At 44.6% G+C, this 23,287-nt stretch overlaps 2 protein-coding genes and 1 non-coding gene across 3 annotated transcripts; 2 read left to right on the forward strand and 1 right to left on the reverse strand.

Moving 5' to 3' along the window:
- Positions 1–7,765: 7,765 nt before the first annotated feature.
- On the reverse strand, positions 7,766–7,837 carry TRNAQ-CUG (transfer RNA glutamine (anticodon CUG)). Its single transcript has one exon. It is a non-coding gene; the product is annotated as a tRNA-Gln (tRNA).
- Positions 7,838–12,172: 4,335 nt separating this feature from the next.
- Positions 12,173–14,804, forward strand: LOC4340904 (probable inorganic phosphate transporter 1-9). The gene is made up of 2 exons (XM_015787163.3): positions 12,173–13,089; positions 13,766–14,804. Exons 1-2 carry the CDS (start codon positions 12,371–12,373, stop codon positions 14,793–14,795), a joined length of 1,749 nt encoding a protein of 582 aa, XP_015642649.1. The 5' UTR covers positions 12,173–12,370; the 3' UTR covers positions 14,796–14,804.
- A 4,675-nt stretch (positions 14,805–19,479) lies between these two features.
- LOC136356987 (probable inorganic phosphate transporter 1-9) lies at positions 19,480–20,674 on the forward strand. The gene is made up of 2 exons (XM_066311713.1): positions 19,480–19,796; positions 20,557–20,674. Exons 1-2 carry the CDS (start codon positions 19,480–19,482, stop codon positions 20,672–20,674), a joined length of 435 nt encoding a protein of 144 aa, XP_066167810.1.
- Positions 20,675–23,287: the final 2,613 nt, after the last annotated feature.

The raw sequence follows: 23,287 nt of genomic DNA on the forward strand, positions 1-23,287 counted from the left end.
AATTTTGGTAACTATACACTTTCAAATAGAACAAGTGGAAATGTGGCATATAGGGTTTGTTAACTTTGATGAAAAAAACCTTACTGAATTTTGGCATTACCAAAATTTTGGCAATTTAGCATGATTTCTTATATAGTTACCAAAATTTGGCAGCAAACTAAATGTAGCCACTTTTTTGGCAACTTTACCAAAATTTGGTAAGGTTGAAAATGGCATCAAAGTGAATAGGCCCCTAGTTTGGTAACTTTAGAAATTGTTTTCTTAAGATAAACTTTACGTTTTGTTAGCTACCATCGAATATCCATCTTTTGGCATTGAGTTTTAGTAACATGGTACAAACTAGACAAGCTCAAATATACTATAAGTTCATTTTTTTTTCTGGAGAATTAAATACAATTCAATTTCATATAGATATATCTCAAGTGCCACGAGTCTACAACATCATCATTCTGGTCAGGAAAAAGTCCACTTTGACTCCCTTAAATATCGGCCGAATCTAATTCGTACCCCTTAACATGAAAACCGGATAAGATGTCTCCCCGAACTATTGAAACCGGTGCAATTTGACTACCTGGGTGGTTTTGCAAGCGGTTTTGGCTGATGTGACACCTACATGGCGGTGTTGACCCGGTCTTCATACCACATGTCGTCGACATGTCACTTATGTGGAATTAGAGTAAAATCAAAAAACAAAAATTTGTAGGACCAACATGTCATCCACACACACAATTAAAAAAAAGTGGGACCCACTGACATGTGGGCCCCACATGTCATCCTCCCTCTCCTTCCCTTCTTCCTCCTCCCTCCCTCTTTCTCTCCCCCGGTCTCTTTTTTCACCTTGCCCGGAGCGGTGGTGGGGAGCAGCACCGGCGGCAGTGGGGAGCGGTGTTGGTAACAGCGGCAGGGAGCGGCAGCGACCTGGCTGCTCTACCGCTGCCGCCTCGGCTCCGTCGAGTTCTTCCCACAAGACATCGACACCGTGGAGCAGCTGTATGTCTTCTAAGAAGTCGCCATCCAAGAAGCTGACCAAATCGCCAGGGGCACTCGACGGGAATCCGCCGCGCCTCGCACCGACACGGATTCGCCTCGCCTCGCCCCCCCTCCCCCCGGCGCCTCCCCCCGGGCGCCGTCGCCGATCCGCATCGAGACCACACCGCCGTGCCGTCGCTCTGCCTCATGGCTAGGTCACCGCCGCTCCGCTGGAGGCCGGTCCACCGCCACGCATCTGTTGGTATTTCTTAACGACATTGCTAGAAATATAATTCCCATCAATAGCACAGAAATACTCCCGGTATATTATGGTTACAGAGTTCATCCGCAAGCGGACGGATATACCATTGTAGCATTTCACCCGAGAGTATTCCAAGGGTATCGTATTTGTTTAATCCCGTGGGAAGATCATAGTAGACAGAACCGTACTAATAGTTTATATGTTACTTGTAATAATCATAGTCTAAGCAGGGATTAAGATAATCCAAGGGTAGAGTGACACACAAGCAGGGAGCTACTCATTCTCATACTATAATATCTAAGCTAAATGGAAAGAAAAGAGAAAGAATATCTATTCCTATACTTCTAGTATATATATATAGTATAACATTCTAGTTATCTGATATACTAGCTAATACTCTATATCCGATGCCCTTCTGGTACTTCGAGAAGCCACCCCTGACTGCCGAGTTCTTTACGACAGCCCGTCATGCCCATACAACCGGGGCTAAATACGGAGGAGTACCCTCCCCAGGAAATTAACTTAGGACTATATACACGCGCGGAGGAATACCCGTACTGAGCTATCACCAACAGCGGCCCACCTCTCATCCGTAGCATATAACCCCAAATAATGATATCCCGTAATCTAGACACCACGCCTAAACTATATATACTACTCTAATATCATCGTCATGACATAGATTAATTGCATAAGAAAACATTATACCTGTACCGATGCATCTCCTAGATAAGCTAGCAGTATAATCAGTATAACATGAACGTAATGTAAAGTTGGCATTCATATACTCGGAAAGTATTTCAATATCATAAATGTATAAAGAAGAGTATTCTAATAAAAGTACGAAGCTTACAAAAGAGAAGAGAAGAGCTACTAGAGCCATACCTGAATTCTTCCGAAGGCTTCCAGATTCCTGATTTCTAGTCTATTCCTACTCCACTAGCTCGAGAACACTAAACAAAACTTGAGAGAATATGAGAGAGCTTTGCTTGAGGTGTGTGAATGAAGTGAGGATGAGAGCTCCTTTTATAGCCTGATAATGACGGTTGTGACGGTTGGAAAGGTCAGTAATACCCACCAACCGTCTATTGGTATTTCTTAACGACATTACTAGAAATATAATTCCCAGCAATGGCGCAGAAACACTTCTGGTATATTATGGTTACAGAGTTCATCCGCAAGCGCACGGATATACCATTGTAGCATTTCACCCGAGAGTATTCCAAGGGTATCGTATTTATTTTATCCCATGGGAAGATCATGTAGAGAGAACTTAACTAATAATTTATATATTACTTGTGATAATCATATTCTAAGCTGGGGTTAAGATAATCCAAGGGTAGAGTGACACACAAGCATTACTACTCATCCTCGTAATAAATAATCTAAGCTAGGTGGAAAGAAAAGAGAAAGAGAATATGTTTCTATACTTCTAATATACATAGTATACATACATTCTAGTTAACTGATATACTAGCTAATACCATCTATCCGATGTCCTCCTGGTACTTCGAGAAGCCACCCCTGGCTGCCGAGTTCCTTACGACAGCCCGTCATGACCATCCAACCGGGGCTAAATACGGAGGAAAACCCTCCCTAGGAAATTAACTTAGGATTATATATAGGCGCAGAGGAATACCTGTACTGAGCTGTCACCATCAGCGGCCCACCTCTCATCCGCAATATATAACCCTAAATAATGATATCCCGTAATCTAGACACCACATCTAAACTACCAGATACTACTCTAATATCATCGTCATGACATAGAGTAATTGCATAAGCAAACATTATACCCGCACCAAAGCATCTCTCAGATAAGCTAGCCGTATATTCAGTATAACATGAACATAATGTAAAGTTGGCACTCATATACTCGGAAAGTATTTCAATACCAGAAATGTATTTAGAAGAGTATTCTAATAAAAGTACAAAGCTTACAAAAGAGGGAAGGAAAGCTACTAGAGCCATACCCGAACTCTTCCGGAGGCTTCCGGACTCCTGATTCCTATTCTAATTCTATTCCACCAGCTAGATACTACTAAACTAAAATTGAGAGGAAAGAGAGAGTTCTTACTTGGGGTGTGTGAGTGAAGTGAGAAGGTGAAGTCCTTTTATAGGCAGGTATGACGGTTGTAACTGCTGCGAAATGTCTGAAGTACCCCGCAACCGCCATCAGGAGAGGATCTGGAGCGTCCCTGCCAAACCCCACATCCAATGGTGGAGAGGGAGGTTCGGCCGAACCAGGGGCCGGCCCAACCTGGCCCAAAATCGGCAGGTGGCCTCCTCCATTGTTCTTCTCCACAGACTTGTGAATTTTGGCCCAGTTTGTCGTGTCAATTCTGAGTTCTTGGCCCATTCATACATAAGTCTGGTTCTCGACATCGTCCGATTGATTTATCGTTTGTGTTGATGTCGATTCTCCTCCACTTTATTGTCATTCTCTGCAAAAGGTTAGTAAACCTAATACTAGTGGAATATTATTATTCTAACATATTTATGCATTGCAAGCATCACTAGTTCTCTCCTGTTTTGGTAATATTCACGGTCGAAACTGATCGATAACGACCGTCAACACCATCATTGGGGAGTCATCTCAGCCATCTAGGAGAACCCTGGATCGACTGGCGCCGCGGGAGGGTTCGGCCGAACCCAATGGTTTGACCGAACCATGGGCCGGGCCGACCTAGCCCAAAATCAGCAAGTGGCCTCCTCCTTTGCTCTCATACGCAGACTTGTGGATTTTGGCCCAGTTCATCGTGTCATTTCTGAGTTCTTAGTCCATTCATGCATAAGTTTGATTCTCGACATCGTCCGATTGATTTATCTTCTGATTTGATGTCGATTCTCCTCCACTTTATAATTATTCTCTGCAAAAGGTTAGTGAACCAAATACTAATGGAATATTATTATTCTAACATGGATATGTATTGCAAGCATAACCAGTTTTCCTCTATTTTGGTAATATTGACGGTCGAAACTGATTGCTAACGACCGTCAACAGTGTCGTGGGGTCGCCCAGCCGCGGTTCCACCTGGGCAGCGGGGTCGAAGGGGACTCTAGAGAGAAAAGAGTGAGAAAAGAGAGAGAAGGGAGAGAGAGGGGGAGGAGGAAGAAGGGAAGGAGAACAGATGACATGTGGGCTCCACATGTCAGTGGGTCCCACAATATAATTTTGTGTGTGAATGACAGATGGGTCCCACAGATATTTTTTAATTCTAATGCCATATAAGCACTATGTGGGACAAAAACCGGGTTAACACCACCACCTTAGCGCCACGTCAGCAAAACCGCCCTCCAAAACTATTGAGGGAGTCAAATTACACTGGTTTCAATAGTTCGGAGAGTCGTCCTATCCGGTTTTCTGGTTGAGGGGGTACGAATTATATTCAGCCTACGATTAAGGGAGTCAAAGTGGACTTTTTCCTTATGGTCACACATGGATTTTGCAATACAGAGCTCATCAAATGTTCAGCTGCTGAGGGATACAGCCGTCGTGTGGCCCGATGCAATGCAGGCCGGTTTGGGTCGTAGGCCAAGCTGTGAGCCTTCGAGGTGGGCCGCGATTTTGATGAGACAGGATTGCCCTACCAGAATGGCTGGAGCCTGGTGGTAGTGGGACGGCAGGCAAAATCAATTGTCCCTACGTTTTAAGACCATCCGAATATATTAATTATGTGACAGATTTTTTAGCCTCCTATCATGCAGATTTCTTACCCTTTGGATGAACATCTAACGGATGACATTAATATACACAAACAAAATACAAAACAACAAACGGGCCACGTGGACAATCTGAAGCTCACGTGGGTTCAAATGGGCTCAAGTAGGTTTCAAACTTACATCGTAAATACACTAAAATTACATATGTAATTTTCAGACTTACATCGTAAATACACTAAAATTACATATGTAATTATAGTGTAAATACGATGTAATTCAGACAAACTCTCTCTCCGACGCGGATTTCAAAATTTCAACAGTAAAAGTGGGCCCTATATAAACTCTCACGGATACAACATACAGTGGGTCCCACAAAGAGAAAAAAAAGTCCAACATAACCCGTGAAAGCCCAAAGCCCACAACTAAAAATACTCAAAAGCCCACAAAGAAAATAGACAAAAAAGAAAAGAGTGCACGAATCTCAAATAGATCAGAGGGCCAATAAAATGCATGATGCAGCCCATAAAAATCATGCGACAGACAGATAGCCATTCCGTATTAATTAAGAAGGAATAAAAGTTAAAAAAAAATACCACAATGCACCAAGGTGCATGACCACACACCACGCGTTACCACCCAAGCACAAACCACTGAGGGTGAAGCTTACCACCAAACGACCCCCGCTAAGCATGGCCAAACGCAGCTAGGCCTACAGCAACACCACAGAGACGAGACTACGAAAATGATGGCACCACAGTGGTCATGACATACAGGATGCTGCCATCGCCCATCTAAAAAGATGTGGTTTTCACCCAGAAAAGCTCGACAAGAAAGGGAGAGGGTAACTCTCGACAACGCCACAAGGAGGTTATGACGCCCGAAGGCATAGCCACTGTCGGCCCGGTGAACCACCGAACTAGGCTTTTGCCTGGGACCCTACAACCTTGACTGTAGATCGCCGTCCACCAACTCAGAACCACCACATGGACAAATGGCAGCACGTAGCTTCCACCACACCACACCAAGGCCCCTCCGTCGGCCGACTTCATCTAACCACCACCCCTGAGAGCTGTCTCAGGACCGCTCCATTCCACCACCCGCTGGCCTCCTCGCCAGATTTGGCCGGAGGAGAACCCGGGCTGGGTGGCATTGCTTCGACAGCCTGAGCTTTCCCGCTGATGAGCAGCCGCCTCAATCCAACTTAGAAACTCCCCGCAAAAAAGGGAAGGAGCTCCAGAAAGAGCAAGGGTACCGACCGACAACCAGGAAGACTTCCCACCACCGCCAGCACCCTTTGCACTACCATCTGGGCATGCACCGATGCTGGTGACGGTACCGCCGCTCCGACTCCGGTGCCACCCACCGGCACCCCTGTTGCCTGGCCACCGCGCCACCCACTTGGCGTTTAGGGCTCCACAGCGGCACCCCGGCTACCTGGCAGCTCGCAGCCGCGGCGCCCTGGGCTGCCTCTCTGGCAGGCCTCGCCACCGCCGAGCCGCCGTCGCCGCTCCCAGCTGCCCCGCGCTGCCTCGTGCTCGGGCAAGCCGAGCCGCCGCCGCTACTCCCCGCCGTCGCGCCAGATCCAGGCATAGGGTGGCCAGATCTGGCCTCGAGGGCACCGGATCCGCCACCTCCCCACACCGCCCCGCCGTCTCCGTCCGACCGCAGTGGGGGGTGGACTTGGTCGGCTTCTCCCCGCCTACATCGCGCTGAGCTAGGAGTCGCCAAGAAGAAGAAGGGCCTCACCGCCGCCTTCCTTGCTCGCTGCTGGCTTTGCCGCTGACGAGCTCCAGTGGTGGCGAGATGGGGGAGATGGAGTGGAGGCGCGGGCGGCTAGGGTTTTTTCGCCCCCCGAGCCGCCCGCGCGAGAGCAACTCAGGGAGCACTAATTGTCCCTATGTTTCTTTGGCATCCTTTAAATTGTCAGACTGTGAAACCATATGACAATAAGAAGTGTATAAATAGAATACCATGTTCGTTCAATTCCTTGAAGAAGTAAATAATAAGGAAGAGTCAAAACTATATATCATTTGGATGCCACACCGAAAAAGTATGAGAACATAGGGATCGTTCTTTTCATCGTATTGACTTATGGATTATGCGTACCGTGGTTATAAAACTATGATTTCTTAAAAAAAAGAATTGCATTAAATACATGTTTGGATCTATTTTCGGTTCATACTACTCCCTCCGTCTTAGAATATAAGAAGTTTTAGAGTTGGACACGGTTATTAAGAAAGTAAGTAGAAGTGAGTGGTGGAGGACTGTGATTGGATGAGTAGTGGAGGTACGTGGGAAAAGTGAATGGATAAGGGTTGTAATTGGTTGGGAAGAGAATGTTGATGGATAAATTGTAATATTTTGGGACCAATCCTAAGAAATAAAACTTGTTATATTTTAGGTCGGATGGAGTAAATAGTAATATGCATGCATAGGAATACAGTCCAATCATCCATATAAAGAATAGAGCATTAAAGCCATAGGAAAAAAGAAACACATGTGGCAAGAACAAATGGTTATTTTCGTCCAATATAGTCCTCCAGAATAACCAATTTCATAGGAACTTAACAGAAATGAATCAATCCTCTGTGCCAATGAGTTATATAGGAAATTTTCTAAAGGATTTAAATCCTTTCAAATTCCTTATTTTTCCATTGTTCAAAAAGAGGCATTAAAGTACTGAAGATGTATATATGTTGTAACTAATTAGATGTTTCATAGGAAGGTGCAGTCTACCAATCAATACAATTATTAAAATTGACCATCAATATTTCTTTGAATATTTCGATTCAACTTTTTAAAATAAGTATCAAATCAAATCAAACTAGTATAATTGATGAAGAAAAAGGAAAAATGGAAAACGAAGAATAAAGGTCCCACCGAGATTTGAACTCGGGTTACTGGATTCAGAGTCCAATGTCCTGACCACTAGACCATGGGACCGTATATGTTAAAAATGACAAATTTTGTATTCTTTTCCAAAATAGCGATCTTGTGGCCCAGCAAGAAAATTTGAAAGAATGTTACAAGGGTGCTCTACTATAATACCATGTGACAGTCTTTGTTACTATATGTGAAACGGTACAAGAATAACTCTATTTATTTTTAAATTTATAACGACGCTAACTTTGAAACACATGTTTAACCATTCGTCTTACTGAAAAACAGGCAATTATCATTTATTATGTTATTATTTGTTTTATTATTAAATGTATTTGAAGCATGAATTTTATTTACTTGCATATATTTTTTGGATGAAATGAATGGTAAAATTAATGTATGTTCGTAATATCGTCATATATTTAAATACAGTAGTATAGAGACGGATTTACGATCTTACGATACATTTATAACATTTAAAAAAAGGCCTAACGTGTCGAGGATGACCTGCATATGCCACATGGCTAGCTCCATCGTTTAGGATAATGAAGAACTTGGAGGATGCTACACGTCGGACGTCCGATATTTCGCAAATATCGGATGCCCGACCCCACACTGCCACGCACCTACCGCATGCATGTAAGCCCGTGTTGCACTTTTACTCTAGTTTTTACTACGTCCTTTTTGCTACTCGTGGTTTCGTGGTTGCACAATCTCTACTGTTTATACTCTAATTGATTAGCATGTGTAAGAAGTTTATATGCTTGCGCATGCATGTCTTCATGGTTGCAGCACTTATCTCAACCTACTTTTTATTTTATTAAATTCAATTTCCTTCTAAATTAATTATTTGATTTATGATTCGATTTCACCATTAAACTCCTTGCAATTGAATCTTTACAACAAGATCTCACACGACTATTTTTTTATGAGAAAAATCGAACGTTGTTTCATAACTTATAAAAAATTGTTTCACCACTAGGTCAAATGTCCAACTCAGTCTATAAAATGTTTATGAGAAATGCAACATTCAAGTAATACTAAATGCAACACCGATAATATCTGTATGAAACATTGACTCTCAATGAGTTAGACATAAAAAAACTTGCTTAAATGTTCCAACTTAGTCTATAAAAATATTTAAGAGAAATGTAACATTCAAGAAATACTAACTGCAATACCGAGAAATCACAATTAAATATTTACAGCAAGATTTCACATGATTATTTTTATAATTTAATCACAAGGTGTTAACTATTGAAACATCATATAATATTTACTAAAACATAAGAATGATACCATGTGCAACATATCTCTTTTTAATTAACTAATGAATACTTATTGAAACACTCAACCAACACATATGCAATATTTACAAATAAACCAATAAAACATAATAAACTACTTACTTAAACATACAAATAGCACCATGTGATACATTCAAGAAAGATATATACATTACGACACTAATTAAATATGTGCAACATAATAGAATTTCAGCCGAAACATCTGATTCTCACATGTGAAATATTAAATTTAATCGGTTAAAATATATGTGTTTTTTATTATAATATAGTCATGTGAGATTTTGTTGTAAAGATTTATTTATAACGAATACAATGGTGTAAAGATTGGATGAGTAATCTGGAAGAAAAATCATTTTCAAGTTTGCTAAAAAGGGTGCTATGTATATCCAAATAATCTCGTGTCCTCTCTTCTTCATGCATGCTAATGCTAAGTAAGGAAGCATATGTAAAAGATGTGAAAAGAGAAGATCTGACAAAAGGGATACGAGGCTGCATGTAGCAAATTAAGTGATAGTAAGAGGCGTCCGATTTTTTTCTCGAGATCGGACGACCGGGTTGAAGCATTTTCCGAAGAACTTCCCATGGAAAGCAAATAAAAATGTAGGTCATGGTGACCTACATTTCTGTATTGATTGGCGAAACACATCCTAGTATCACCACGTCATGCGTCCTGAAAATACCTCACTACTAATTTGAATACAACATGTGTCGAAATTAAATTGATGATCAATAGCTTAAACGCTAGAGAAGAGGTGAAGTAAAATATCAAATCAATTTTGTGGGGAACACCTTCATCAAGCTTACAAGATCATATCAGGCATACTAATGAGAATGAAGTGTAGGGACAACTTGGTCCCCAAACTTATTTTGGGTGTCATATATATCTAAACAGACTCTAACCCGATTCGTGAGCAAATGTGGCATGTCAAGGTGGTGCGTACGGTCTACATGTCAGAGACACCCACATGTCAATTATATAGAAAAATAAATAAAATTTGAAAAGATAGAAGATATGAGAGGAAAAGATGTTTTAAATTTTGAAAAAATAAAATTAAAAGAGAGAGAAAGAGGAGAAAAATATGTTTTAGATTGTCTCTATATGTGACAGATATGTGGATTCCAACAAGCAAGCGCTACCATGACATACCACGTTAACACGCAGAGTGCATCGGAGCACGTTTAGACCTATATGATGCCTAACAAGTTTTGGATACCCAAAATGCATTTTCAAAATTCAGTAACCTAGATAATATACCTACACAAACTTAGGGACCGTCATACAATGTATGGAGAACATGCGGAATCGAGTGCAACATCAATCGACTAGTTAAGGCAGCTGTACCTGCCAAATCCAATGCAACATTTTGAGACTCCAATGCAGAAAAAATAAGGTTGGCATGCCATAGTTATAACAAACAACTAACAAGCTTTGCTACTCCCTCCTTCTCAAATTGATCATCATATAATAGAATCCAAAATTTCTCAAATTGATCATCATATAACCATATGGATATGGATTTCATCGAAATATAATAAATGCAACATAGGAGAATGTGTGCATGCAAGGGTGTTATTGGCATGGTGTTTTAATTTATGCATGCATTGTGAGAAAATATGTACATGATGTCTTGGTTGATGCGATTTAAATTATCTATGGTCTTGGTGCATATATAAACATATATATAGTGATCAATTTAGGATAGAGAGAATATTTTGCAAGCGCCTGAAGATGCCCTCAGTCCCTCACTAATTAACTAAAAGGATAGGCTAAAGCAAACAATGGCATATGTAAGGTTTAGCGTGGCAAATACTTGTGCTAACCAAACATCTTCTTACTTATTAATTGGATCTTGAAATGATACTAATATGAGTTGTACCTCTTCTTGCATTGTGTCATAAAACCAAAGCTTCAGCACATCTTCGTTGTGCAAATATATTATGCTCGTGCGTGTGGAAGGTCACCTAATTAACCAAGGTGCTAGGGATACGCTTCTTTTTAAGCCAGCTAGCACTATAGGATTGATAATTTATCATATTATTTTGGTGTTTTTAGCATATCGAACTTCGAAAATAGAACAATTTTGAATACCCATTTTTTGTTGGTCGAATGAATATAATAGAACAATTTTGAATACCCACTTTTTGTTGGTCCAATTGGGGGAAGCTGTAGGCGTTCCTCAGGTCAATCTATTGGGGTGCCACCCACTTGCATATATACAAAGTTTGGCGCTAAATTGTTCCTGACACAATTTAAAATCCTTCGGAGCTCTTTAGGATTGGACCAGAACGTGGCGCGCCCTAAGTAACATCGGGAGTGTAATACTAAATCTTCTAGAGACAAATGTATAAACATATACTTTTATATTCCGTACTACTAGTGTATATTCAATAGAGATTCACTAATTGCCAGTTTGCCACGTTAAAAAAAAAAAAGAAGAGGGAAACTCAACGGCTGCCAAGTGAGGAGTTTAACTGGTTATGTTTCTAGTAGTAGAACCAGCTCATCCAGATTCAAATTTTAGATTTGGTATAGATTTAGCATGGGTGCTCGTATTTTTGGTTAATTATTCTTTCAGGAGTAGGCGACGTACTTGTCGATAGTGAGACGCTTGTGGTGACTTCAACAATTTCAAGATCCAATCTTTCGGAGATATTCATATGGGTAGGATGTGCATATGTGTGTTCATAGGGACGAGTGTGCATATGTGCGTTCGTAGGAACGAGTGTGCGTGGTATATCGGCCCAGTCTTTTAGAGGTGTTCATATAGATAGGATATGCGTGTGTTTACAGTGCGCGCGTTGTGGACTTATCTGTTTGTGCTGTGTTTTAAAAAAGAAAGAAAAACTAGACGGATGGGTTGCTGGGATTCTGGGCGCAGCGCGGCAAGCCCCAAACACGCGCCCTCTCCAAAGTCGAAAGTCGATCGCATACGAAAGCGCTGCAGATTGGTACGCGAGTGTTGGCCATTGGCCGTATTTTCTTTATCCCTCTTTATTAGTAGCACTCCACATAATGTATCTGATGAAGCGAGAAATGGGCGGCATCTTCCTCGGCATATCTCCCAGTTGTGTACGGCGATGTCAACTCCCTCACCCATTTCTTTAACCCGTCCACGGCTCCACGTCGCCGTCACCAGTGAGCAAGCTAGCTACCACCTATCGGCTATCCCGTCGTCGTCTAACCTCCGCACTCCGCCGGCGACTTCTCCCTGTATATAGATATCAAACCACCACTCAAAGAAGCTAAAGAACCAACGGTTGCTAGTGCTAGCTAGCTAGGTCGGCAGCAATGGCGCCGAGGATACGGGTGCTCGCGGCACTGGACCAGGCGCGGACGCAGTACTACCACTTCAAGGCCATCGTCATCGCCGGCATGGGCCTCTTCACCGACTCCTACGACCTCTTCTGCATCTCGCCGGTCATGAAGATCTTCGGGCGGGTGTACTACGCGCCATCGGGATCAGTAGACGGCAGCGGCAGCGGCCCCGGGGTGACGCCGCCGGCCGTCGTGTCGGCCACCGTCGGCGTGGCGCTGCTGGGCGCGGTGGCCGGGAACGTGGTGTTCGGCGCGCTGGGCGACCGCGTGGGGCGGCGCCGCGTCTACGGCGCGTGCCTGCTGCTGATGGTGTGCAGCTCCGTCGGGAGCGGCCTCTCCGTGTGCCGGACGCGCCGGTGCGCGCTCGCCAGCCTCTGCTTCTTCCGCTTCCTCCTCGGCGTCGGCGTCGGCGGCGACTACCCGCTGTCGGCCACCATCATGTCGGAGTTCGCCAACCGGCGCACCCGCGGCGCGTTCATCGCCGCCGTGTTCTCCATGCAGGGGTTCGGCATCCTCGTCAGCTCCGCCGTCACCATGGCCGTCGCCGCCGCCTTCGACCACTACACCGGCTACCCCGCGCCGCTCGACACGCCGGAGTGCGCCGACCTCGCCTGGCGGATCATACTCATGGCCGGCGCCGTCCCCGCCGCGCTGACGTACTACTGGAGGATGTCCATGCCGGAGACAGCCAGGTATACATCACTTGGTCACTGACATGTGGTCCCCAGATGTCATACATCCATGCTAGCTTGCTCCGTATCTTTGACTTCACATTTACCAATTTTGAACATAATAAAAAATTCCAAAGTTTTTGATTGGTAGATTAGATTAAGAGTAAACTGACTATATCTTAAACTATAGTGATAGTGGAAGAATATACCGAACGTGATCCCAAGAACAAATTCATCCTTAACACCATACGAGAAGGAATCGATCGAGTATGCTAATCACCCGACCGTTCGCGTGATTAATCAAAGCCTATTCCTTGTCACTATGACACCGTCATATATCTATGCATGGTCAATTGCTGTTTCTTTTCTGTAGGCTTAAGTTATTACTAGTATATTATCATGAAGTTGCCATTGGCTACGAAGTTCTAGAAGCTCAAGCACACATGCATCTCCTTGTGAGCATGCATACTTTTGATTATCTAGAACTAATCACTCATACACGCGTCTGTGTCATGGCTGATGTCAGCTCAGCATATATATATTCAGTGGCAGTCAATGCTATTGCACAATTAATTTGCACTTTAGCTTTATGCAAGCAGTTGCTAGCTGCCTAGCTAGGGTGATTAACTAGAACAAAAAGGGTTTAAGCACCGAACCACCAAAAAGCTAATCACCGTACTTAACGTACAACGAGCAGGTATACGGCGCTGGTGGAGCGCGACGTGGTGAAGGCCACCAACGACATCGGCCGCGTCCTGGCCGACCTCGACCTGGCCGCCGTCGCCGAGGAAGAGGTGGCGGCGGCGGCGTTGAGCCCGCCTCCGGTGACGACGCCGCCGCCGCCGCGCCCTTCGTACGGCCTCTTCTCGCGCCGCTTCGTCCGGCAGCATGGGAGAGACCTGTTCGCGTGCGCGGCGGCGTGGTTCCTCCTCGACATCCCCTACTACAGCAGCACGCTGTTCCAGTCGCAGATCTACCGGCCATGGTTCCCGCCGGCGGCGAAGGTGAACGCGTTCCAGGAGGCGTTCAACGTGGCCAAGTTCCAGGCCGTCATCGCCGTCGCCTCCACCATCCCGGGCTACTTCGCCGCCATGCTCCTCATCGAGCGCGCCGGCCGGCGGCGTCTCCAGATGGCCGGGTTCCTCCTCATGGCCGTCTTCCTCTTCGCGCTCGCGGGTCCCTACGATGGATACTGGCGCGACCACGCCAAGACCGCCGGCTACATCGTGCTCTACTCGCTCACCTTCTTCTCCGCCAACCTCGGGCCCAACACCACCACCTTCATCCTGCCGGCGGAGCTCTTCCCGGCGCGCTTCCGGTCGACCTGCCACGGCCTGTCCGGAGCGGCGGGGAAGCTCGGCGCGCTCGTCGGCTCCATCGGCTTCCTGTGGGCGTCGCAGCAGAAGGACGGCGCGGCGGCCGGGCACCTGCCGGGCATCGGCATGATGTACGCGCTGTTCGTTCTTGGCGGGATCTGCCTGCTCGGGCTGGCGCTCACCTACGCGTTCACGCCGGAGACGATGACGCGGTCGCTGGAGGAGAACGAGAGCAGCGTGCAGGCGCAGAGCCAGGTCGGCGACGGCGGCAGCGATGCCGGCAATGGCAGTGATGGGCTGCGCTTCCACGAACTAAATGTTCTCATGGAGGCGGCGACCAAGAGCCCTGTGTCCATGGCGAGCTCGCACCTCAGCATGTCGCCTATCCTTCCGCACCGGATGTCTCTATGACAATGTAAATTGAACCAAAGTAACTAAATGTTTAAAAAAGTGATCATTTTATAGTTTTGAAAAGGTATCGAGAGATACAAAGTAGTATCTCTTGATATCTCTGGTGTTAGGAAGTACAAAGTTTGCACTAAAATTTGATACCTCTTAATACAATCAAGGAACATAAAATTTCTCAAACTTAAAAGAGTAGAAAAACATAGGCTTGTCATCCTTTGGATTGGCAGGAGGAGCGGAAACGCGGATTTATTTACAGTGCTTCTTAGGTTTTCTCCCATTCTATATATTTACCTTTCAGAACTTTAGAGAGAATGTCACCTAGTTTATTACAAATCTATATATCTTTTAAATATTTTGTAAGATATATTAATATGTGATATGAGTTCACAAGCCTATAAATTCAAATGAACATCAACAAGATGTAAAAGAAAAAAACAAACTCTAGCTAGCATGTTATATTCATTGTCATATTTGTCTTTTATAACCTGCAGAGGTCAAATTTAAACTTACATATTTGTAGGGTGATATATCATATATTAATCTATCTTTCTTTCATACTTTTATCATCAGAGACTCAAAATAAGTTCATTTTAGTTTTCACCCATTACACGCATATCAACAACAATACGAAGTCCTCCACTTTATCTAGTCCCAATGTAATTGTTCCCCACTTTATCTAGTGCACTACAATTGTCTCTCAAGGGGTGTTTAGATTCAGGGGTGTAAAGTTTTTGCGTGTCACATTGGATATTATATAGAGTGCCGCATGGGGTGTTCGGACACTAAAAAAACTAATTACAGAATCCGTCAATAAACCGTGAGATGAATTTATTAAGCCTAATTAATTTATCATTAGCAAATGTTTACTGTAGCACCACATTATCAAATCATGGAGAAATTAGGCTTAAAAGATTCGTCTCGCAAATTAGTCACAATCTGTGCAATTAGTTTTTTAAGCCTATATTTAATACTTCATGTAGGTATGTTCAAGCATTCGATGTGACAGAGTGTAAAATTTTGGGGTGGGATTGTTAACGACCAAATTTGGTAATGCCATAGACCGGATTCAAAGCTAGAATCAAAGCCGATTTGGAGAGATTCTGTTCGAGAAAGCAGAGCACGCATCAGCTACGGGAAGCATCGGCTGCCACATGAATCGACTACAGGCAGTTTTTGCTGCCGCATATCGGCTAGCGCCAAATCCAACGGAGTCAAGCCAATGCAACTAGTCTCGAAAAAGATGGTCCCATGTCTATCATCGGGATTAGCTAAAGCACTTCATAGCCATTGCCACATAAGGATTGGAGTCCTAAAAAGGGGCAATTGTATCAATTAATTATGACATTTTTCAGTTTCCTTAGAGATATGTTTGGTATGAGTCCACCTAAAGGACTTATTTGTATTTTAAATGTGTTAGAGATAAGAGTCGTGTCCAGCAAGGACATGTTATGTACTTCGGGTATAAATATGACCCGACACCTTGTAATCAAGTGACGACAGTTCGATAATATTTCGGCGCATCGCCACCCTTTTCTATTTTCACTGTTTCGACGAGTTTTTGCTTTCAAGTTGGGTTGTATCGGGTTCGATCTCCGATGACGAGGTAAGGCTTGTTATGGTGGTTTGTGTTCTCGGGATTAGTGCTTACATTTTTATGACACTCTAATCTTGTCTATGTGAATCGCCGAGTTATCATATATACCGCATAATCTAGATCAGTCTCGTCATCTAAACCTCATCGCCTCTATCGTCGAAAACGGGCTGATAGGTTTAGGCTTCGATGCCAAGCCAGACTATGCGGTGTGTCTACCATCTTGAATGAGTTTTCATCGAATTGCTTGGATCTTATGTTTCTTTTCACGCTTAATGTTGCATCGGTTAGGTCCGATCTATTAAGTATTGTCTTGAAACGTCTTATCTAGCTCTTTCTCTGAATACTAATAGAGATAGCATCGGGGTTTCAGCCGATCTTACCTGATTTTTAGCCGTCTTGTTTCCTACTTGGTTCTGGATCGTCTAAATATGCTCTTTATATCAAGATCTCGTCCGTTTAAAGTATATTAAGCTTCCTATTTGTCTGCTAGTTTACCCTGCTTGTTAGATTGACCTCAGTTTTGTATATTTCTTCCGTGCTGATATATTGGTATAAGGTGGTATCGGAGTACTAGCCGATACACGTTAGGTTTGCTTCATCGTCTATGCTGCGAGCGTACATAATCCCAACTTTGAGGCACATTTAGATATTGAGTGATTTATATTGTCTCGGCGTAACATCCGATCTATCCCAATCATTCGGTCTAAGTGCGTTCCATTGGACGGATTACGTATCGTTAACATCTACAGCCGATCGAGTAGACCTAATAATCTCTAAGTTTTATCTGCCTTTGCCGATCTAATGTGAGTTATATCGGCTTGGCTTCGGACGATACGTTGTCGGCAATCCAGCCAATCGGCTACCGTTGATGGATTTAACTCTTCGTCCTTTTTTCTATCTTGTTGGTTGCAGGATCAAACCAGCTGGCACGCTCAAAACCCGAAGGCAATTTCTTTGGACCTGCACTAGAGTTAAGCAGATCTCTCAGGCCATTGCGTGTTTTTCGCGTCAACGGGGATCTAAGCATGCCCTCACTTTACCTATTCTTAATGTATTTATCTCCATTTTCACAAACTCCAATGCAACGATTGTTTAAAAAATGAAGTTATTTTGAGATGGAAAAATAGATAGCATGTAAGAATTATTAGAAGTTTTTTAAATATATTGTTGGATGCATTAATTTTGCAAAGGGTGGCTATCCCCTATTCAATAGTGTTGTGCCCTTCTCTCTATGATGATAACATGTCCCACCTCTCCTCACTCATCTATGATGGCTCGTGTTGTTGGATTAGGCACCAGTACACTACTGCTCTAGTCACTACTACAAAAACGATTTTTCATGGCGTTGCCCTATAATTTTCGCTGGCGGTCATACGCAAAAACCGCCACAAAAATGTAACGAGGGGTGAGGGGTTACGGACCGCTAGCGAAAATCGGTTTTCGCTGGCGGCCACACTTAGAGGCCCGCCATAAAAAAATGGCTCTATTTTCATTGGCGGCCACGCTAAGAGGCCTGCCATAAAAAAATCGGATTTTCACTAGCGTCTGATTTTCGCTGGCGGCGGCTAACTAGCGCCGACTACGAAAAAAAATATTCCCTCTATTAAAATCTCCTCTAATTTTATCCCTTCCCATTTACCTCTCCATTCCTTCTCCTCCTCCTCCTCCTCCTCCTCCTCTCGGCGTTGGAAACCACGGCGGACTAGCGACGGTGACGACGGCGACCGGGAGGGGCCAGGAGGGCGGCGGATCCTGTCGCCAGAGGGCCGCAGGCGGCGGATCCGGCTGCTGGAGAGCCACGAGCCGCGGCTCTCGGGCGCGGGCAGGGAGGCCGGATCCGCCGCCGCCGAGCCGCGGGGAGGGCGGATCCGCCGCCGCCGGACCACGGGGAGGGTGGCACCAACCTCAACATCGTCGACTGTGCTGCCAGGCTCCCTCCTCTCTGACCTCGACGCCGTTGACCATGCTGCCCGGATCCACCGCTGGTCTTTCTCCTCCGCTCCTCCCTCATCCCCTTTGCTCGCCGCCACCACCCCCTCTCCCTCTCTCAAATCTGGTGCGCGGGCCGCGGTGGAGGCTGCAGCGGGGCTCTGCAGCGGCGGTGGCGAGGCGGCGGCGGTGGAGGTCGGGCGGGCTCGGCAGCGGCGTCGTCGAGGTGGAGGTGGTGGAGGCTGACGGGGCTCGGCAGCGGCGGCGGTGATGGTGGAGGTGACATCAAAGTTTTTGTTAATGTGTTCATTTTCATGATGCTTGAATGCTTGGATGAATGGAAATTTTTAACTGTAAATTGTTGATGTAAATTTCTGTGGAATTTTAAATGTTTGGGTAAATTTCTGTGAAATTTTTGAATGATGGAGCGTTGACGGAGGCGGACGGAGCGGTGTTGCTCCGTCCGTCGTTTTTTTTAAAACTTGGCCAGCATTAACACTGGCGGCTGGCACAGTGTAACCCGCTAGCGAAAAACATTTTCGCTGGCGGCCTTCTTAAGACAGCTGCCAGCGAAAATGGATCTTTGCTGGCGGCTGGCTTAAGACGACCGCCAGCGAAAATGAATTTTCGCTGGTGGTTGATAACCGCTAGCGAAGATATTGATCTTCAATGGCCTTTGATTTGTGGCTGCTCCAATTTCCGCCAGCGAAAACCTAAAATGGCTGCCACGAAAGATGATTTTCGTAGTAGTGAGTGCTCTCACCTCATAACCACTCTAACGAGTTTAACTGCCACCAACTCGAGCCTACTGTCATCCTCTCCTTTCCTGGTGGCCACAGCAGCGACACCAACACCTCGCTACCATGTTGTGGCCACCACACCAACATGGATTTCCTCTAAAATCGATCTCTTCCATCTCTGCCCCTAAGTCTAGCCCTTTATGCTTTCCTAATTTTGCGCCATCAATGTCACACCGCTGGTAGAGTCTTCAGCCTCTTTTCCTGTTTGTCCCCTCAAAAGTTTAGGAGGTCGGGAGTGGGTGATTGAAAATCGGGGAAATCTATGTTGTTGCTTATAATTTGCAATTTTGAACATATAATAAAATATCCCAAAGTATTTGATTGGTAGATTAGATTAAGAGTACACTGACTATATCTTAAAACTATGGTGATAGTGGAAGAATATACCGAACGTGATCCCAAGAACAAATTCATCCTTAACACCATCATTTCGGAGTTCGCCAACCGGCGCACCCGCGGCGCGTTCATCGCCGCCGTGTTCTCCATGCAGGGGTTCGGCATCCTCGTCAGCTCCGCCGTCACCATGGCCGTCGCCGCCGCCTTCGACCACTACGCCGGCCACCCCGCGCCGCTCGACACGCCGGAGTGCGCCGACCTCGCCTGGCGAATCATACTCATGGCCGGCGCCGTCCCTGCCGCGCTGACGTACTACTGGAGGATGCCCATGCCGGAGACAGCCAGGTATATACGTATACATCACTTGGTCACTGACATGTGGTCCCAAATGTCATGCATCCATGCTAGCTTTGCTCCGTACGTTTGACTTCACATTTACCAATTTTGAACATAATAAAAGATCCCAAAGTATTTGATTGGTAGATTAGATTAAGAGTACACTGACTATATCTTAAACTATAGTGATAGTGGAAGAATATACCGAACGTGATACCAAGAACAAATTCATCCTTAACACCATCAGAGAAGAAACTGAGTATGCTAATCACCCGGCAGTTCGCGTGATTAATGAAAGTCTTCTTTTCTTCTCTAATGGCGAAAATTGCAGCAATAATTTATTGTCTAGTTGGAATCTTAAATGAATATTTAGTCTGTTCCTTGTCACTATGACACTGTCATATATCTATGCATGGTCAATTGCTGTTTCTTTTCTGTAGGCTTAAGTTATACTGCTAGTAAATTCTAGTATCATGAAGTTGCCTTTGGCTACGAAGTTCTAGAAGCTCAAGCACACATGCATCTTCTTGTGAGCAATAAGCATGCATACGTTGATTATCTAGAACTAATCACTCATACACGCGTCTGTGTCATTGCTAATGTCAGCTCAGCATATATTCAGTGGCAGTCAATTCTATTGCACAATTAATTTGCACTTTAGCTTTATGCAAGAAGTAGCTTAGCAAGTGTGATTAACTAGAACAAAAAGGGTTTAAGCATCACCAAACCACCAAAAAGCTAATCACCGTACTTAACGTACAACGAGCAGGTATACGGCGCTGGTGGAGCGCGACGTGGTGAAGGCCACCAACGACATCGGCCGCGTCCTGGCCGACCTCGACCTGGCCGCCGTCGCCGAGGAGGAGGTGGCGCGGCGGCGGCGTTGAGCCCGCCTCCGGCGCCGACTCCACCGCCGCGCCCTTCGTACGGCCCTCTTCTCTCGGCGCTTCGTCCGGCAGCACGGGCGGGACCTGTTCGCGTGCGCGGCGGCGTGGTTCCTCCTCGACATCCCCTACTACAGCAGCACGCTGTTCCAGTCGAGAGAGACAATATTTTCTAAAGTAAAATCTTAATATCTCTGGTACTAGAAAGTAGTACTCCCTCCGTGCCGTATTTTAATGTATGACGCCATTGACTTTTCGAACAACGTTTGACCATTCGTCTTATTCAAAATTTTTGTACAAATACAAAAATATTTATGCCATACTTCAAGAATATTTGATCATAAATCAAGTGACAATAAAATAAATGATAATTACGTAACTTTTTTAATAAGACGAACGGTCAAACGTTGATAAAAAGTTAACGGCGTCATACGTTAAAAAGGGAGTACCTATTAGTATATAGTACCAAGTAACATGAAATTTCTCAAAGGTAAAAGGGTAGAAAACAGAGGCTTGTCATCCTTTGGATTGACAGGAGGAGCAGAAACGCCAATTTCTTCAGAGTGCTTCTTAGGTTTTCTCCCATAATATATACTCCCTCCGTCCTAAAATCAAGGATTTAAATAGATGGTTAAGGCCTTTAGCTGCTTGGGCTTTCAACGGTTATGATCAGCTATAGCGGGCTATAGCTGCCATTTAGGTGTTTTGTAAAAATTGGACATGAGTCACAGCCTAAAAGGATAATTAGGTCATCATTATACTGAAATTTCTTGCTACTACTTGCATATTCAAGATCAGGATAAGTTACTAGCTAGTAGTTGCAGATTCAGATTGTCAAAAACATACTAACTTTAAATTTCAGAGGATTACAAGCTAAAAAAACAAAGACTGCATTGGTGATCTACTGATCTTATATTCTCATTTCAAAGTTCAAACACAACATCAATATGGAGTATCAGAGAATTAGAGAAAAGCTTGGCTGTCTCTGGCTGGGACATGGTGTCTGTGCCGCTTGGGGAGATCAGGAAGAGTGACGCTTGGGGGAGAGGACGAGTGGGCCGCCGCCGTCGCAGCCTCTAGGTGCAGCCGCCGCCGTCATAGGCTCGGAGCATCCGGGCGTAGCCGCCGCCGTCGCAGGCTCGTAGCCTCCAGGCCCAGCTGCCGCCTCCGGGCAAGGCTGCAGCCGCCGTGACACGCAGCCGCAGCTACCGCTGCCGTCTCCGGGTCCGGGCGCAGCCGCCGCTGTCGCCTGTAGAGGAGGAGAGGGAGTGAGGGACTGAGGAAGAGAGAGATGGGGGTTAGGGACTTAGGACTACAGCTTTACATGAGAAGTAGATGGGCCTTGGCCCGTAGTTAATTTGAGCCCAAAACCAAAGCTTATATGCCGCTAACTGAGGGCAAAATTAGCGGCTATCTTCCGCTAATCCCGGCTATTAGTGTCATACATTATGTAGCGGCAAAAGTGGTATTTCTTAGCTGCTTCCCTTTCTAGCAGCTATCTCCAGCTATAGCGGCAGCTATAGCTGGTTATTTAAATCCTTGCCTAAAATACAAGCACTTTTAGCTATGAATCTAAGTTGTTATATTTTGGGATGGAGCTAGTACTTATTCTCTCCCAGAACTTTCGAGAGAATGCCATCTCGTTTCTTGCAAATCTATATATCTTTTAAATTTGTTGACAAGATTGATTAATATGTGATATCAATTCTTTTATAACTTAGAGGTTAAATTTAAACTTGCACGTTTGTAGGGTAATATATCATATATTAATCTATCTTTTGTTCATACTTTTACTATCACAAACTCAAAATAATTTCATTTTCACCCATTGCACGCATATCAACAACACGAGAGCAAAAGATGAGAATGCCCTGTACTTTATCTAGTCTTAATGTAATTGTCCCTACTTTATCTAGTGCAATGCAATTGTCTCTCGCTTTACCTGATCCTAATGTATTTATCTCCATTTTTCAAACTCCAATGCAACGATTTTTAAAAATATGAAGTTATTTTGGATAAATAAGATGGTGAAAAGTGAAATTACTTTGAGATGGGAAAATAGATAACATGTAAGAATAATTAGAAAATTTTTCCAATATATTGTTGGATGCATTGATTTTGCAAAGGGTGGCTATCCCCTATTCAATAGTTTTGTTCCTTCTCTCTCTCACGAGAACCTGCCCCACCTCTCCTCACTTGTCCCTTTTTTTTTTGAAAGGATCACAGAAGGGGAGGCCGCGCTGTTCAAAAACTTTATTGATAATAAATGAAACGAAACATAAAAGATTACAACAACCTAGTCCAGTTTAAGATTACATCTTTCTCTCTAGCTCTCATTCAATCCTCACACATCTATAACGGCTCGTATTGTTGGATTAGACACCAGTACACTACCGCTCCCACCTCATATATAACCACTCTGACGAGTTTAACCACCACCAACTCTAGCCTACTGTCATCCTCCTCTCCTAGCGGCCACAGCAGCGACACCAACACCTCGCTACCATGTTGTGGCCACCACACCAACATGGATTTCCTCTAAAATCGATCTCTTCCATCTCTGCCCCTAAGCTAACCCAAGTTTGGGCTGTCGGTGTCGCACATAGCTGGTAGAGT

Source organism: Oryza sativa, chromosome 6 (genome assembly GCF_034140825.1).
Source record: "Oryza sativa Japonica Group chromosome 6, ASM3414082v1".
Lineage (NCBI taxonomy): Eukaryota > Viridiplantae > Streptophyta > Magnoliopsida > Poales > Poaceae > Oryza > Oryza sativa.